The sequence below is a fragment of the Haliotis cracherodii genome, unplaced genomic scaffold (assembly GCF_022045235.1).
Source record: "Haliotis cracherodii isolate W230 unplaced genomic scaffold, xgHalCrac1.p SCAF_17, whole genome shotgun sequence".
NCBI lineage: Eukaryota > Metazoa > Mollusca > Gastropoda > Lepetellida > Haliotidae > Haliotis > Haliotis cracherodii.
In genome coordinates, this window is record NW_027266272.1 from 1,750,842 (window position 1) to 1,764,360 (window position 13,519).

At 45.3% G+C, this 13,519-nt stretch overlaps 1 protein-coding gene across 1 annotated transcript in view; it reads left to right on the top strand.

The window, feature by feature from the left end:
• The first annotated feature begins 359 nt into the window (after positions 1-359).
• The window catches only part of LOC139464818 (SH3 domain-binding protein 5-like), a 37,573-nt gene continuing 24,413 nt past the window's right edge, over positions 360-13,519 (top strand). The window contains exon 1 of the mRNA XM_071246335.1: positions 360-681. Within this exon, the coding sequence (XP_071102436.1) occupies positions 625-681 (57 nt within the window). The 5' untranslated portion in view covers positions 360-624. The remainder of the gene's footprint in view (positions 682-13,519) is intronic.

The window sequence follows — 13,519 nt, forward strand, 5'->3', positions numbered from 1 at the left end:
GGAATGATTGGCAACGTGCGCGTCATCAACTATAGCCAGTGCCGAGCTGTAGACAAAGGAATTCAGGACTATTCTCCGTGTGTTTATCTTCCAGTCCATGAACTACCTGTCCCCGCGACGACCCTGCTTCCCTGACTTCACCTACACAATATACCTATATCGGTGTTTACCCTCTTCACAGCACAATACATAGCTGTCAATCAAACGAATCAGGCATTGATGTAGCGCGCCCAGTTACCAGTGCTGACAGAGTATATACATGTATATTACAATCGATATGGTTGTCACAGCCGTCACCGCGCTCAGCTGACATTTTCCAACGCATCGCGCGGGCAGTAATTACAATAATTTACAAATTCCTGTCGTATCTCGGCTATTGTAGTGTAACACATTCCACGATCAGCCGCACGGGGTATTGTTTTAGTCCATCTAGGGCGGGAAACCATACCGTGCCATGTAGGTCAAAGGTGAAGTTATGTCACAGGTCAGAGTTGAGCGCTGATCGTGTCGGGTCGCGCTGTGAGTGACTGCCTCTCAAAGAACAGCCAAGCAAGAGGGAGACGATCGGAATACGAACCCATGTGTTGTCAGAGTGGGGACAGCGGATAGTTGGTTGTCAGCAGAATGGACGATACCATTGACGATGTGGACGTTAATGACGATTTGGATCCAAGAATCCAGGTAAGAAAGTCGATGTCAGTGTTATATTTTGGTTGCCTTCAGTCAACCTCACCCCGTTCGCTTGTGTTTATTTGCACGCTCTGAATTCCTCACGATACGCCCCCAACTCAGTAACGCCGTTTCTCTACTGGTCATATATTAATCACATAAAAATATGTATTTCGTACCCTGCCTAGATTATTGTTAGCTGTAAGTACAAAGCATATATAATAGGTATATTGATAAATATGTAGACGTCAAATAGTCACTATGTTTAACATGCTATGCACACATGGGACACACGGCTGTATGAGACTAACGCTGTAGGGGACCTCTGTTCGAGCAAAACATTCCTTGAATATTGTTTCCCACATCCTGTTGTATAAATGTTTTATGACATGACTATCGTGATATAAGCAAGTCTGTCACACATGCAATCATGTAACCCACGTTTTACTTTGTGTTCGCCTCAGGCGGTACATATATATGCATATTTGAAAAGCAATAGAAGCGAGATTGATTATGGTAATAACGTCGTTCACACACCTGCAGAGGTAAATTATATTGCGTGAACAGAAAGTGTAGAGATATCGTGTTGGGACAGTGTGTGTTCTTATCATCGTGAAAGAGCAGACTCCCCCTTAACACTCTTGCTGTGCAAACAGTGTCGTCCTGGAATGTCGCCGTCGACCGCTGTGGAGGCGGGGTAGTCAAGAAGAAAGGTATTTTATCATCGACAGATAGTCAGTTAGTATAGATATGTAGTGTAGGTTCTGTCCTTGGCTGTCACCTTTCTCAGGCGGCTTTGATCAATACCGCCACAACGGCGATGTGGACGCTGGTGGTGTGAGCTTTCATATCTACATCTTGCCAGCTGTGACGGGGGTGGTTGTGTGAGGGGTGGAGGAAGGAATTGTTATGTATGTGCACGTGTCTATTGATTATTGATGACACGTGTTATGGGAGCTGTTTGACATGGAGAGGACTGTTCACAATGTCACAGCTAGGTCTGGTGGGCCAGTGGCTCATTGGTTCGACCGTCGCACATGCAGTCTGGGTTTGATCCCAGTGTGGGTTAATTGGATGCATAAACTGACCGACAAAAGAAACGCGAATACCATATATGCTGGTTAATATATAAAGAATTACTCATATTCAAGAGCTATTAGATTGGTTCGACGCTCAGTCGAACATACTTGTATGTTGTGTTAATGGACGCACATGGACGCATCACATGTGATGTCATAGATCCATGACTCGAGATGCACCATTTGTCTCGTGCAGGATTAGCGTGTAAAGTTTGGAAATCACGTGCAGCATATCGTGATAAGAATAAAAACGCTTTGTGCTGACACTTGACTGATTGTTAGTTTGTCATTAAGTGGTACACATTAGAAACATCTCATCTTAACGTACATGGTCCCTTGAAGATCCGGGGTAGAATAGGTCTTTAGCAACCCGTAAGAGGCGACTAACGGGATCGGATGGTCAGGCTCGCTGACTTGATTGATGCATGTCATCTATCCCAATTGCGTGGATCGATGCTTAAGATGTGAATCACTGGATTGTCTGGTCCAGACTCGATTATTTATAGACCGCCGTCATATAGCTGGAATATTGCTGAGTGCGGTGTAACAACAAACTAACAAACATGAACGTACATACTTGTCTATATGTATGTATGAATCGCGTTTCGTTTGGCGTTGAGTATATGAAAACAGTCGTTTGACATGACCCCAACCAGTACATATAATTTAGCTTCGATGTTTTCTTTAATTGGTCGTGTAAGCCACTGCAATTCGCTGTGCAGGGTTACCTCCCTTAGGTGTGGCAGAGTCCTATGATAAGGGCCTCGAATGCCAGATTTGCCCTTGTTATGCTCTGCATCATTTGGGGTTTTCCTGCCAAACCAAGCTGGCACGTGGTGATATACTGGTGGAAGCGGCGCTAAAGTCCTCTCCCTCACTCACTCATTCACCATTGGTTTAATGTTTCAGCCACCTTTCTTATTGATATTATGTGATTGTGTTGTGTTGGGGCGGGGTGTAACTCTATAGTTAGAGTGTTTCTTCATCATGTCGAAGGTCGGGTTCGATACCCCACATGGGTACAATGTGTGAAGCCCATTTCTGGTGTCCCCCGCCGTGACATTCCTGGAAGTGTGCTAAAAGCGGCGTAAAACCATACTCTATCACTCATTCACTTTAATACTAAGGGGCGGTCGAGTAGCCTAGTGGTTAAAGCGTTCGCTCGTCACGCAGAAGACCTGGATTCGATTCCCGACATGGGTACAATGTGTGAAGCTCATTTCTGGTGTCCCCCGCCGTGACATTCCTGGAAGTGTGCTAAAAGCGGCGTAGAACCATACTCACTCGCTCACTTTAATACTATACTGAACATAAAAAGTTATGGATCATGAATTTTCTGGGGGATATTTTTATGGTGATCATTATTTCAAACAAATATCCCAAAAAATAGTCATGATCAAACTCACAAGCAATCAGAGCGTGAGAGAGCTACAAATATAACGCATACATGCATGTTGAGAAGAACGACTTAAAGGTGATTGTGTTTAAGTAGTCGCTGGCCTTTGTGACTAATGTTATGATCACAGAGTACTTGCCTGGCGTATGTTATGCATGGCTACGCGTTATCAAAGGACAGCCGGATCTTCACGGGAAGAAAATTCCACCTATATAATTTAATGTAACCGAAAACTTCAAGCATTCATGTAAATATTTTGTTTGTTTGTTGTTCAACGCCGCACTCAGCAATATACAAGCTACATGACGGCGGTCTGTTAATAATCGAGTCTGGACCAGACAATCCAGTGATTGATATCATGAGCATCGATCCACGCAATTTGATTGATTACATGCATCAACCAAGTCAGCGAGCCTGACCACCCGATCCCGTTAGTCGCCTCGTACGACAAGCATAGTCACCTTTTACGGCAAGCATGGGTTGCTGAAGACCTATTCTACCCCTGAACCTTCACGGGTCTTATGTAAATGTATACACGTGTAGACATAAGGTTATATGTACAAATGTCATGTTTACAACAGTTATGTAGCGTTATAAACATGTTGACATGAAATCAATTGTCGTTATTTCCATGGGCTGTCCGAGAAAGATCATGTGTACCTAATCTTTGTCGTTAGAATACACCGATTGGGGATTGTTTGGTCAAAATGGGTGATGTGAATAGTGACACGGGTCTTGTGGTTCAAGTGTTCGCTCGGTACGCCGTTTGCCCGAGTTCGATTCTTCCGATGATGACAAATGGCGTAAGAGAGCCCGTCCAACCCCACCCAAGAGGATTGTGATGGCCGACGAGACGAGCTGACCAATCCAAACCTAGAAAACAGCTACTTAACACGGATAGGATTTCTTAGAAGATTGAGGACAAGCTTATATGTCAACACCCTATAGCTGTGTTAAAATGGGCGTTTGGATGATCTAGCGTTCTCACACTGGCAAACAACCCGGTACGACCCCCCCCCCCCCCCACGGAAACACAATGTACATCACTTGTTGACAACCACGTGAGGTCCAAAAGGACCATAACCAGTCCTCTGATCCAGATCAGAGATGACTGATTGGTTATCGATTAACTGACCCCTATTAGGATTTTTCCCAAAGGTCACTTCTCACATATATTACCGCGATGGAATACCGATCAGGATACGTGTTCTACTAAGCGGTTGATAGTCTTACTCAGTCCTGTGACAAGGCTTATGTTAAGGCCCCTGTGTCCGCGTGGCTTGCCGACACGAACTGTATATGTGTGGCTATGACTGGCACACAAGTGACCGAAACCTGTCTTTCGACTCGCCTCAATCCTACAGTGCATCTCGGTCAGGAATCCATATTGGAACAAGCTTTGTGCACGTGACTATCACATGACACAACACAACATGGCGGCAGCCTTGACCTTAACGTAAACGTTGATAATGGATTTGTTAGTTTGGAATAGTGTCCCGAATTAAAGCGTCAATTTTTGATTAATCCAACTGATTTGAAATTGTCGTTATGGTATACGAAATTAGTGGCAGAACAGGATGGTACACGAAACTGCGTTAATCTCAACCACGTGGCTATGGGAGCGACCATTGATTCTTTTGTGTTTGGTGTGAGTGAGTGAGTATGGATTTACGCCGCTTGTAACAATATTCCAGCAATATCACGGCGGGGGACACCAGAAATGGGCTTCACACATTGTACCCATGTCGGGAATCGAACCCGGGTCTTCGGTTTGACGAGCGATCGCTTTAACCACTTGGCTACCCGACCAGCCCTGTGTTTTTGGAGAGGTGTTTTGAATATTATATATACTTAAATACTAAATCCCTATCCATGGATCAAGACGATTACAGGTGTACGCGAGTTAAACCAGTGTAGCTTTGAGCGGTATGTTAGAAGTATGCCAACCGTTAAAAGCACTGCTTCCTGGGTCACGTTTTGTGAAACTCTATAACATTTCTATTCTTAAGAATGACGCGACGTCGCGTGTTTATGTCTGTGTGCTACTTCAAACATAGACTGTATCAAGTCTCTGTGTATCGTAAGAAAACAAATCTCAGATGACCAGAAGCAAGCTGTCCGTGATTTTATCAACAGCGTGTTTGAAGTAGATTCCTGATTATCTCCCCTTCGCGGAATCAATCAGAACCCTTTAGAATAGTTCACTTGTCTTGGATTTGTTTTGATATTTGGAGACGGATACTGGCTCCAGTCTACATCACGACCAGGTTGCCGTGTGCAGGTGTGTGAAGTGGACCGCGGAGGACAAGCCATTGTCAAAACTGGTCTCACAGTTCGCTTACAGCGTGAATCAGACTTTGAAAGGTACGGGGAAGCACCTGTAAACTCAGTCAACCATGAGCCTCTCCCGACTTGGATTCTTTGTTGATATGACATCGCCTGATATTGGATACAACTTTATTTGCTTTTCTGGCCACAGACTGTGGCATTTGAAAATCATACATAAATATATTTAAGTAAGTTGACAAAAATACAGTGTACATATTATTTACCCAGAGGATTAAATCTAATTTGTTTTACACACTTTTTATACAATGTTTGTATTGTTAAACAAACTGTGGCATTTTTACTTATTTGTCTTATTGTTATATCGTCATATATCAGCGTTTACAATGGAATACAAATATAATGGAAAAGTGCATGAAATTCATCACCAACATCACTTCTCTCACATAAACTTCATTTCCTTTCAATAAGTGGAACATCGTTCCAGGGACCCACTTCACCTGGAGGCCCGTGACATGATGTTCTAAACGGATTAAAAAAGTTGGATAATTTATGTAAAAACTTAATAAATTATCCAACTTTTGTTCAACGACAAGTTCGGATTTCCATATCCTATATGTTGCAGCTTTTGATGATTCAACCGTGATATTACATACGTGACTTGTGTTTATATAGGAGACCGGGAACAGATGGTGTATGCTCTGTCGATGTTGGTCTGTCACAATGTTGGTCTGTCACAATGTTGGTCTGTCACAATGTTGGCCTGTCACAATGTTGGCCTGTCTCAATGTTAGTCTGTCACAATGTTGGCTTATATCAGTGTTGGCTTGTCTCAACATTGTTTTGTCTCAATGTTGCTTTGTCTCAGTGTTGGCTTATCTCAATGTTGGCTTGACTAAATTCTGGCTTGTCTCAATATTGGCTTGTCTCAATGTTAGCTCGTCTCAATGTGGACTTTCTCATTTTAGACTTGTCTCAGTTTTGACTTGTCTCTGTTGGCTTGTCTCATTTAAGGGTTGTCTCCACGTTGGCTTACCTCCGAGTTGGTTTATCTCATTTTAGGCTTGTCTCATTGTTGGCTTGTCTCATAGAGACAAACCATCCTCAATATCTCCAGGGCTAACTTTTCGGTATAATATATAGTTGATATGATGTTAAAAACATTTAAACCCAACTCACTCAATCACTAGCCACCCCCTCACTCACACACTGGAATATCAGATTCGCCTGGAATATCACCCTTGATTTGTCTTTACTGCAAGCGTGCTTGTGAGATTCACTTCGGCACATGCTTACGGCCACGTTAAGTATGTACAATCAGCTCTGGTGTATACCCATTATAATCCAATAGCAGTGATATTCAATATAAAAAACGCTTCAATTAATATATCCAATTGCAAGTCCTCGGTATAATGAGGGCCCCATCGTCAAGCTGTGTGATTTTGCCGACTGTTTGTCAACGTGACCCCGGTCGCTGCTCTGCTTTCAGTCACTGGTTTGGCCGCTCTTGACTCAATTGTTTAGGCCCCCCCCCCCCCCCCCCCGACTGAGCTTATTCCTGCAGCATTCACTCGCTCGTTTCGATCCTCAAAACTCCAGTGACAGGGACCCCGACTAGAGCAAGCTTGTCGTGTTTCCTATTAATACTATCAACGCGTCCTGATGCGAGCAAACATCCCCGAGACTAATCCGTTGTGTGACAGCAGAACGTCAAGTGTCTGCCACGCCCAGGGTTTGCACGTGGCAGTCACCACGTGCCATTGTACCCTCGCCAGTGTACTGATATAATCTCTACAATGCTGTGTCTCTGTGGCTATCTCGTTTTCATAGCAGATAGACCAAGTCTTCATAGCAGATAGACCAAGTCTTCATAGCAGATAGACAAAGTCTTCATAGCAGACAGACCAAGTCTTCATAGCAGATAGACCAAGTCTTCATAGTAGATAGACCAAGTCTTCATAGCAGACAGACCAAGTCTTCATAGTAGATAGGGGACGGTGGGGTAGCCTAGTGGCTAAAGCGGTCGCCCGTCACGCCAAAGACCCGGGTTCGATTCCCCACATTGGTATAATGTGTGAATCCCTTTCTGGTGCCCCCTACCGTGATGTTGCTCACTCACTCACTCGATCATTGTAGATAGAGTACGTCTTCATGGAAGACAGACCAAGTCTTCACAGTAGATAGATAATGTCTTCGTAGCAGATAGGATGCGGTCGGGTAGCCTAGTGGTTAAATCGTTCTCTCGTCACTCCGAAATTCAAGGCCCGCGCTCGATTCACGACATGGGTACAACGTGTGAAGCCCATTTCTGGTGTCCCCCGCCGTGACATGGGGTAAAAGCGGCGTAAAACCATACTCACTCACTTGTAGCAGATAGACCTCGTCTCCTAGTGGCATGGGACTACACGATATGTACACTGCTAACTTTCGTCAGAGACGCCATCTCACAGCCTTGTCAAGGCCAATGTAGTCCCCCGTAATGTGACACTGTGTAGATGTAGACACATTCCTGTTTGTTTGGCCCTCGAGCCAGCCTAAACCACCATGTTACCCGATTCTTCTGTTGTTACAATACGGCGATATAATATAATTAGAATAAGCCAATATTAATTGAGTCCTTGCTCGACTGTGACGTCAATACTGGAAACATCAATGTTTTATGGCGAGGAAATATAAAGTGAGGCGATTTAATTTCCCAAGAGCTTTTTATCACATCCCCTATTTCATTCATCTACACTTCAGTCACCTGTCTTCGACTTTCCTCGCCGCGAGTCGCTGCAAGATTCTCTCTTCGATTTTCCTTCCCGGACACGACTTATACGGAGAACAGTGTATCTACCCGTTTCAGAATATGTATACAAGGTATATTCTCATGTGATATCACGCTATATCACACCGTTATGCATGTTCCCATGGCAACTGGAAAACTATACACAAGCACACACGCAAGCATGCATACATCAGTCATTCTAGTTGTATGTGCATTTATGAAAGATGATATTCGGCATCGGGGCTTATATGTGCATATTTTCTAGTATAGGTCCACACATGCGCACATATCAACAACAAGCCTATGTACATGTCAAATCTGTTTGTCGGCATAATGAAATATATAACATATATATTCACGGGTTAATTAGAGGTGGAATGACGCACAGCTGAAAATGATACTGTAGACGCAATAATGCAACATCTTTGATGATTCTGGTACGGCGGCAAATGATGTAATCAATATATACACTCGCTACATCCGGCGCTAATCACATTGTCATGTTGTCTATCAATGTGAAGATAAATAGTATGTAGTCGTTTCCTCAGGCTCAAACACATTTATTACATTTTTCGAAATGAAATTATTTTGAGAGCAAGCCCATGTTGTTGCTTTTGCGACTGCAAATGATTACATGTCTGTTAATCTATTTCACGTTAAAGACGATCTATATTTGATGGATGACAACTTCTTTATTTTACAATGACGCGACGTTTCGGTACAGATCCTTATACCGTTGTCAAGCAACTGTGAAGTAAGACAGTACAGGTTTATTTACATCTAATAGTTTAAATGCTGAACTGTCTTCTTTGAAAACTGACCCGCGAAGATCCGGGGTAGATAGCTCTTCAGCAACCCATGCTTTCCGTAAAAAGCGACTATGCTTGTCGTATGAGGCGTCTAACGGGATCGAGTGGTCAGACTTGCTGACTTGGTTGATGCATGTCATCGCATCCCAATTACGTGGATCGATTCTCATGATGTCAATCACAGGATTGTCTGGACCAGACTTATTATTTACAGACCGCCGTCATATAGCTGGAATGCGGCGTTAAACAACAAACAAACAAACATCTAATAGTTGTAACAATATCAATCAACCATTATCTTTTGTTGTTGAAAATCCCTTTCATGTATACTCTCGTGTTGTTTTGTTAACCTATATCAGCTGTATATAACCCTGTACTGTGCTGTCTAACGTCACTCTTGCTTGAGTGAATTTAATGCACTCGTACTCGTTTTAAAATCGTTTTGGACATTTACTATTTAATTCTATCTCAATAGAATTCAAAGAGGATGGCAAATAATGGAATTATGATTATTGAATTATTCCATTTGGTATAGATAAATCGTTTAAGAATGGTGCGCCATAATCCATCTACATGTGTGAGGAGGGTATGATGTCTCCAGATGAGCACAATTATTGACTGCAATGAATTCTACCATATATTGACGGGACATTGTCCTGTCTCCCGGGACCGCCTCCGTGGTCTAGTGGATAGAGCGTCTGCCCGGAGAACGGAAGGTCGGTGGTTCGAACCCCGGATGCGTCATAACAAACGACATTGAAAGATGGCTCTAGTTGTTCCGGGTAGGGAATAGGCCTCCAGCAACCCATGCTTGCCGTATTAATCGATTATGCTTGTCGTAAGAGGCAATTAACGGGATGGGGTGGTCAGGCTTGCTGACTTGGTTGTGTAGATTGATGCTCATGATGTCAACCACTGGATTGTGTGGTCCAGACCGCCGTTATATTGCTGGAATATTGTCGAGTGCGGCGTTAAACAACAAACGAACAAACCAATGTTTCAAGACATCAATGGACACTGGACAGGCTGATACTGGACCCAGGCCTGACCCCCAACCACCCAATTACACCAGAGACCATATAATATTATATGGTCTCTGATTACACTGACCTCAAGAAAGCCGTTTTCCCTGGCACAAACCCTTTGCGTACATTCGTCACCGCTCGCCCCTTTCTGAAAGGTGCAAGAATGACGAGTGATCACGAATACCATATTAATTACGGAAAGATGCGGAGGTTGCGAGAGAAGTCTTTCCGAGCTATGTAGTTCTTCATTAGTATCTGGCCGTGATTAGCTTATAGTGATCCGAATTACTTTCATCTGATATTCCTGGAGCAATCTTCCTCTACAAATACTCGCAACACTTGTTTTGGAATCCGAGCATCGTCTCGACTGGTACCACTCCCTTAATCAAGTTCATCCAGCATATTAGTGAGATCTAATAACCGTCCCATCCTCTCAGTATCTGCCTCGTGTCGACAGTCGGAGCCGCAGGAAAGCATGCTCTATTTGGCCTCTAAATCCAAAGACCAAAAGGCCAAATGGACAAAGCTCGTGCTGCACGTGATGTCGATATTCGCGCATGGTGTGGTCAGTTAACAAGTGGATGTTGCAATGTGTCCCGATATACGTTGATTGTGTCGGTCACGTCCGATGTCCGGGGTCGCCACCTCGGTTAATGTCCCGACGGGGCTCGCCCAGCTGAGCTGATGTACAAGACAACAGGGCAATTGGGGCAACAGATGTCCCCAGGGGTATATTAAACCATTTGTTTACCTCGTCGTAAATACCATGACTCGGCACTTTGGAGTAGGAGACGATAGGAGCGCGCAGTGGTGAATCTATAGGATTGTAAGTGAGTAATGGAGTATGGTTTTACTCCGCATTTAGCTTTAATCCAGCTATATCACGACAGAGGCACATCTGATTATGAAAAAGGAGCGTGCATGTAATTACTATGGTAGAATATATATAATTATCTTGGTCACGAAGTTAACCAACACAGGATATGTCGACGAATTGGGTGTCTGAAAAATAGGGAGTGCAACCTCTGGTTCAGGGGCGGACGGGTAGCCTAGTGGTTAAAGCGTTCGCTCGTCACACCGAAGACCAGGGTTCGATTCCCGACCGACATGGTGACAAATGTATGAAGCCCATTTCTGGTGTCCCCTGCCGTGATATTGCTGGAATATTGCTAAAAACGGCGTAAAATCAAACTCACTCACTCACTCTCTGGATCAGCACATGTGGTGCCTTTTTCAGCCTACAGCAGAAAAAGGTCCCTGTACCAAACGCTTGTTGTACGTTCGCGAAAGGCACTGTTTTGATTATGTGTCATTTTACCTGCGCGAGAGTTGCTCATACCATCCACCACCTGTTTGTCTCGTTCAGGCTCGACTATTTACAGAACGTCGCGATAGCTAGAACATTGCTGAGTGCGGTGTTAGACATCCTCTAGTATTGCTGCAGTAATCAGTTCTCTGCCATTCTTCCCTTGTGCATCCCAAGGCGAGATACTCACTCAAACAAATACTGAATACTGAGGCAGAAGATGCATTTAAGTGAAAAAATAAATCAAATTTCTGAAGACGATGCTCTCTACTGTTTATGCTCAGAGCTAACCAGCCACACATCAAAGGAAACCACATGATCCTGTCAAAATTGTTAATATGATATTGGTTGTTTGTTTGTTGATTAACGCCGCAATCAGCTGTCTCCCAGCTCTATGACGTCGGTCTGTAAATATTCGAGTCTGGACCAGACAATCCAGTGATTGACGTCATGAGCATCGATCTACACAATTGTGATACGATAACATGCATCAACCAAGTCAGCGAGCCTGACCACCCGATCCCGTTTGTCGCCTCTCACGACAAGCATAGTCGCCTTTTACGGCAAGTATGGGTTGCTGAAGACCTAGTCTACCCCGGATCTTCACGGGTCGCTTGATATAATACTAAATGTAGATGCGGCGATATGGTTTCTGAAGGCGACAGCCTGTTTCACATTTATGTTTAACCACAGTTATAATGGAGTCTTGATTGCATGGTGATCCACGGTTTACCACACCATGCAATCTACAAACTACACCATTGAAACCACCCAATCCTCACAAGACAAGGTGTAGGTTCGAGCCGGTTTACAGTCTCAGACTTCGGCCAAAGAAACAGCTGCACCCAGTTTTACTCGTCCCCACTCGCCCCGTCACCTGCACCCCATTCGTCCCCACTCGCCCCGTCACCTGTACCCCCTTCGTCCCCACTCGCCCCGTCACCTTCACCCCATTTGTCCCCACTCGCCCCGTCACCTGCACGCCATTCGTCCCCACTCGCCCAGTCACCTGTACCCCCTTCGTCCCCACTCGCCCCGTCACCTGCACCCCATTCGTCCCCACTCGCCCCGTCACCTGTACCCCCTTCGTCCCCACTCGCCCCGTCACCTGCACGCCATTCGTCCCCACTCGCCCAGTCACCTGTACCCCCTTCGTCCCCACTCGCCCCGTCACCTTCACCCCATTCGTCCCCACTCGCCCCGCCACCTGCACCCCATTCGTCCCCACACGCCCCGTCACCTGCACGCCATTCGTCCCCACTCGCCCCGTCACCTTCACCCCATTTGTCCCCACTCGCCCCGCCACCTGCACGCCATTCGTCCCCACTCGCCCCGTCACCTGCACCCCATTCGTCCCCACTCGCCCCGCCACCTGCACCCCATTCGTCCCCACTCGCCCCGTCATCTGCACGCCATTCGTCCCCACTCGCCCCGTCACCTGCACCCCATTCGTCCCCACTCGCCCCGTCACCTGCTCCCCATTCGTGACCAACTCGGGACAAGCCGAATGGTAGGAAAGATGCGAGTGGTGACGAATAAGCACCACCCTTTCCCCGAGGTATCTGGAGTGTTTAACCTTGACCATCTGATTCGAGGTCGGACGCTGGAGATCTGTTGGATGACTCCATACCCTGCTTCAATTTTTCTGAAATATTGCGAACATTTAGCTTACAAATGTGTACACCAACGTTCCATTTACTCGAAATCCTCCGAGCCATAGAAAATATATCGATTTATCCAGGGTTTGAGACAATGGGTGTTACAGGTCATTCGTACCAATGACCGCGAGGCCATTAACAGCTGTTTCCCCCGGGTCAGGCTTTCGTGTTTACTTAACGGTCAGCGTTGATTCATGGACTGGGAGTAAAGGAACGACTATCCTCTGTAACCCCCGCAGAGTGACAGATGATACATCAACTGCCCGTGATCACATCCCCCTCCCGACTTACTCAGCAAGTTTTACAACCTGCCGTTAATCTATCTCACACACGACAATTCGATGTGCCTTGTTGCGCCCCTTAGTCGTGCCAGGATCCGATGATACTGGATTCGAATGCCAGGATTCGTCCAGATTACGGTGTGTTGTCGACACCATACCTGTGATCCTTCTGACAATACTAAAGCACTGGCGGGATATCCCTTCTGACAATACCACGCCACTGGCAGAACATTTCTTCTG